Source organism: Alligator sinensis, unplaced genomic scaffold (assembly GCF_000455745.1).
Source record: "Alligator sinensis unplaced genomic scaffold, ASM45574v1 scaffold321_1, whole genome shotgun sequence".
In the NCBI taxonomy this organism is placed as follows: Eukaryota; Metazoa; Chordata; order Crocodylia; family Alligatoridae; genus Alligator; species Alligator sinensis.
The window spans coordinates 2,278,533-2,283,667 of record NW_005841969.1 but is presented as its reverse complement, the minus strand read 5'-3'; the positions used below and the strand labels follow the sequence as shown (position 1 = coordinate 2,283,667).

Sequence of the window (5,135 nt, the reverse complement as noted above, 5' to 3'; positions counted from 1 at the left end):
AAATTGCTCTGCTGCAAAATGTCTCCTCATCTGAGAGGAAACCTCTTCTCTGCCAGTGTGTGGGTTCCTCTGTCAAGCAGGAAGAGCCTTGTGTGTGAATCAGGGTGACCTTAAGATGGGGAAGCCCAAGTATATGCCCAGGCCCTGTTTGGAAAGAAGGGTTCACTCATTCCTGGCTTGTTAGATTTTAACCCTCTGTGTTGGGTAACTGTGTAATGCAATCAAAGTCTTCAAAGACAAAATTTCATTTTTTATGGCAGTATTCATGGTTTGGCCTGGTTGTTACCTTGTTCGATTTTTCTTTTTAAATATGAAGATAACTGCACCAGTCCCAAGTGGGAGTTGAGTTGCATTTGATACAAGGTGATAACATCGTGGTTCTTTTTGCTTCTGCTTTCAAAAATACTTTGAGTGAGTCAGTTAACTCTAATGATAACCATTTAGCAGCTTCAGGAACATCAGGCCAAAAATGTCCAGGATTTCATTTGAATTTCTGAAACGTCCTTTCTGAATTTGGCAGGGGAGTTGTTGTCAGATGTCTGACTTGCTGGCACTACTGGTTAGCATTACCTATCTCCCAAACTGCTATGTCGACTACGTGTTATTTTTAGTTAGCTAGCAAAGCATGTTCCCAAAAGGTGGGAGTTAGCTGGGAGTGCTTTTGGGGTGAGGGGGATGATGCTTGATGCTTCAAGCAAAAAATGAGTGCTTTCGTATACTTTGTTGGCAGTACAAAAGATTGCAGATCTACAGACGCTAATGCATTCACTGCTATTATAAGGAAAAATGATATGGTGGCTAGTGAATACTGAGGCTGTAAAACCAAGAACGTTGACTACAAATGTCTTATTTATCTTTTTTTTTTTTTCTTTTTTTTTCCCCTATCTTTCTTACAGATCCGTGATGGATCAAAAGCCTTGTACAGACCAATTTCTGCATCTGTATTTTCTAAGCCAGAGGTCCGGACTGAAGAGGTATCTTGATTTAAACAAAACTCAGTTGCAAAACAAAAACTCAGAACTGCCTGGTGAGCCTAAGTATACTAATCCTAGATTCAAATGCGACTCCCTTTAAAAAGGGCACCTGAGGATAATACATTTTGCTGTCATGCTCCATTTTCCCCCTCTGCTCTTTGAGGGTTTTTTTGTTTGCCATTGATTCTTTAAGTACCATATTCAAGTGTTTCACTCATAGTCATAATTTTTAAATCACTAATTACTCTTGCATGTAGTATTTCTTAACTCTAGTTCCACAGTATACCTCAAAATACAGAATACCTCAAAATAAATATGTAAAATATATTGTCTGACTGAACTTTAAATGTCTCTCGTGTTTCTTTCTTAGGGTAACTCAATTCTTAATGGGGCGCAGAACACTGTATTGCAACTAGCACTTAGAGAGTTCCAGACTAGTGCTATCAGCAGGGACATTGACACTGCTGCTAAATTTATTGGTGCTGGTGCTGCCACAGTAGGAGTGGCTGGTTCTGGTGCTGGTATTGGAACCGTCTTTGGTAGTCTAATTATTGGTTATGCCAGGTAACTTTTTTTTTTTTCCTTCTGTGAAAAATACTATGCTTTAAGTGTTGTTGCATTGATACCAGTTGTAGAAGTTCTTTGGTGTAGTAGAGCTTTATCTGAAATGGAACTCCAATATATTGTTCTTAAATAGCTTTTATGATACTCTTGGATAAATGGAATAGTGTGTAGTGGCAGTGTATCCAATGAAGCTGGCTCTGAGTCCTGAATTGGTAAGATTCAGACTCTGGTATATGTAGACCTTCAGTGATTACTTAAGGCAAACTGGGCATATCTACACATGTCATTGCACTACAGTGATATAACATCAGCAGTCACAAACCGGGACATTGAAGTTATGTCACCATGGCAACTAAAAATAACTGCGCACATGGCGCAGTATGGGCTGTTACTGTGCTGTCATTTAGTACTTCCAAAAGAAAGTATTAAATGATGGTGCAGTAACAAAGGTGTCATAGGGACACGTGTAGAATGTGGCCACTGACTAGCTAAATCAGACTCACTTTTTCAAAGCTGGAATTGGCACTGAAAAGAAACACAAATCTAGACTGAGCGACTTTACATTCTGTAGTGAACACCCAACATTATTAGAGGAACAGATTAGATGATGGATGTTGATATCTAATTTGATTTTATGCCCCTTTCTCCCAATTATCAGGGTTCTTTTAGATATGGATTCTCACTACAGCTTTGTAGCATATCTTCTACTTCATGTGCCAGCTTCAACATTGTAGCTTTACTGTAGCAATTAGTTCCATAGCAACCAACTGATGCTGGATAGCAAACCTTGCTGCAGAAGCTTGAGAAGAGGACAATCCTTTAAGAGGGGCAAATCTAATTTTCCCTAGTTATCTAGCAAATGCACAATTGTACCTATGCAGTAATATGTTCAAACTGCAACTGGTAACTGGCAGAAGTGTAAAATGATCTCTAGTTCATGGAGGTACTTCTCACTCTTGCATCACAACTTGCAGGGTGGTAATCCATTAAAAACTTAAATATTCTCCTTCTTCCCATACTTTCTAGGGAAATACTCTGCATTTTCATAACAAATGAACCTGATAACGCCATCTTGGCTAGGGAGAGAGTTGAACAGCGTAGCTTGTCTACAAGCTGCTTAAAATATTGCAAAGGTATTCAGGATAGGTCTGGTTGTGCAAATGAACTCCTTCCTGTACTGTACACAAGTGGAATTTAACAAGAAAACCTGAGCTGATATTCCCTACCTGGTGGTTTTCTTTTTCCTGGTGAGCATATTTGACATGAAGCCTACACAGGCTAGACTTTTTCAGTTGTAATTGAGTGGTGTAAAAATGTTGTGAATTTTTTTAATATAAAAGGGAATTTAGGGTTGTTCTATAATTGGACATTAATTTCAGAATCCAATTTAGTGATATGTAGCTTACATTATCTTAATGTAGTCTTCAATGAAGTGCCTGTAACAGTGATACTAATGTTACCTCTTGTATAGGTGTAGTTTGTCTCTCTTTTTTTTGTTTTTTCTGCTATGACACTTTTATAGCGTTCTGTAAAACTTGCATCATAACCACAACTCTTTAAATTTATCAAATGATACTTGAGTTGCATCTTCATAAATATAAAGCATTTAATACCTCTCATGCATTCTCTTTTAGAAACCCTTCTCTGAAGCAGCAGCTGTTCTCATATGCTATCCTGGGATTTGCCCTGTCTGAAGCTATGGGTCTCTTCTGCCTGATGGTTGCTTTCTTAATCCTGTTTGCCATGTGAAGAGAGATCTGCTTGTGATGTTGGCATTAGTAAATTACAAATGTAATTCTGTGCATCTTGCCGGGACTCTCAAAATGTTGGTGTTGTGGAAATGTACATTATTTCCAAAGTCATGTCATTAAAGACTATCTTTAACTGTCTAGCTATGACCTTCATCTTCAATTCGAACACTTTGGGTGGAACTGTTAGACACTTGTTTCTGGTTTTCCCCTTAACACTGAGTGCTCATATGCTGACCTCCAGCCACACAATGTAGAACAGAACAAAAGTGGTGTTCTCTATTTGGTCACAATGCTGCATGTCACCTTTTTAGTCTAAATGCTGTGTGTTTACCACTTTAGCCTTCAAATCTAAAAGAGATTTCTTAAGTTTATGAAATTTGTAATGACTTCAGATAACACTGAAAGTCCCAAAGAAGGCTCCTAGCTGTTACCAAAACCAGCATTTTCTATTGCTAATCTAATGTCTGATTTAGTGGTTAGTATTGCCTTTTTGTACATGCTGAGGTTTATTGCACATCTAAGGATCTAAGCAATCTACAAATGACAACATTGCTTCATAACTGCTACAAAACATGAAGTCAAATTGCTTCAGCGTACAGGCAACAGACAATTTGTTTGTTATGGTGAAGCCAGGGCAATGGTGCAAACTTAACAAGAACACAAATTCTAGACCCCTTTTTTTGAAATGGGCTCTTTCAGGCTTGGAAGGTTCTTGAACAGTAACTTTGATAATAGCACCAATGTGAAAGAGTTGTTTGATCATATTGCTTTCCTTGCTTAGAACCAGAGGGCCAGATACTTGCAGATTTTCAGAAATTATTGTTTTGAAAGCTCAAAGTATTTGCAGTCACTTGAAGGGTGTGACTTAATGCACATACTGTTCTGCTAACTTTGACCCTCCAAAAACATCTCTTCCTGCCATAATCTAGTCATTCCTGGAGAAAACTACCTGTACAAAGTACACACTATGTGATGATACACATCACTTATAAAACACAATTTTCTCTTGGTAGTAAAGCATATAATTTATTTTTAATATGGTAGGGGCCTGGGCCTGTATTAAGTTGCATTTGTTTTTCCTTCAATCTTAAATTAATTGGAATGAGTTAAAAACAATCTGCAGGGTTGTGAAATAGCTGCTCCTGCTAATGAAGCTCCTAAGAGAAAGCAGAACAAAGGATAGCTGTCAAGACCATTAAAAAAAGAGTTGTTAACATCTGTTGAATGAAAAGTTTAGAAGGAATCAGGTAGATTATAATAAATCATAAGTCAACTGACTCTCAGCCCTGCCTCAGTGGAAATACTGCTGCCACTAAAGTCAGCTTTAACTTTGGATGGATCCAAATTTCCTTATCCTTGCCTCATTCTTAGTGTTCACTCTCTGCCCTCTTTCTTTCCTGTTCCTTGTTTTCTCCCCATTGCCCTTGAGCATATAGGCCATTTTGAGACAAGGGAAAGGTAGCTAGGCTTGAAGGGCATGGTTCATTGTAACTGGTGCTGCAACCCATGTGATAACAACCAGTACCTAACAAGAACACAGTAAGTGTCATACTGGGTTAGGCCAATTATCCATTTAACCCAGTAGCCTGTGTCTGACGGTCACCAAAATGTATGTGTCAACTTTTTAGATTTAAGGCACCCCATGTAAGATTTGAGGCATCTCTGCATAACTTTTTTGATTTTATTGGCATCCCACTTCAAAAACTAATTTATTACAGTGCTTACCTCCTTGCAGAGGAGTCAGACAATGGGGATGGTGATGTGGCTATGCAGAGTGATGCCCTTATCTGTTTATCTTCTTACATTTGCAATCTGAGCCTGCCATTACCTGCTTATTTTCTCTCAC

At 38.4% G+C, this 5,135-nt stretch overlaps 1 protein-coding gene across 2 annotated transcripts in view; it reads left to right on the top strand.

Annotated features, from left to right (window-relative positions):
- ATP5MC3 (ATP synthase membrane subunit c locus 3) overlaps positions 1 to 3,429 on the top strand; it is a 4,248-nt gene extending 819 nt beyond the window's left edge. For both annotated transcript variants that reach the window (XM_006020808.3, XM_006020807.3), the window contains 3 exons: positions 897 to 974; positions 1,345 to 1,538; positions 3,173 to 3,429. In XM_006020808.3, the coding sequence (XP_006020870.1) occupies positions 897 to 974; positions 1,345 to 1,538; positions 3,173 to 3,287 (387 nt within the window). In that variant the 3' untranslated portion in view covers positions 3,288 to 3,429. The remainder of the gene's footprint in view (positions 1 to 896; positions 975 to 1,344; positions 1,539 to 3,172) is intronic.
- Positions 3,430 to 5,135: the final 1,706 nt, after the last annotated feature.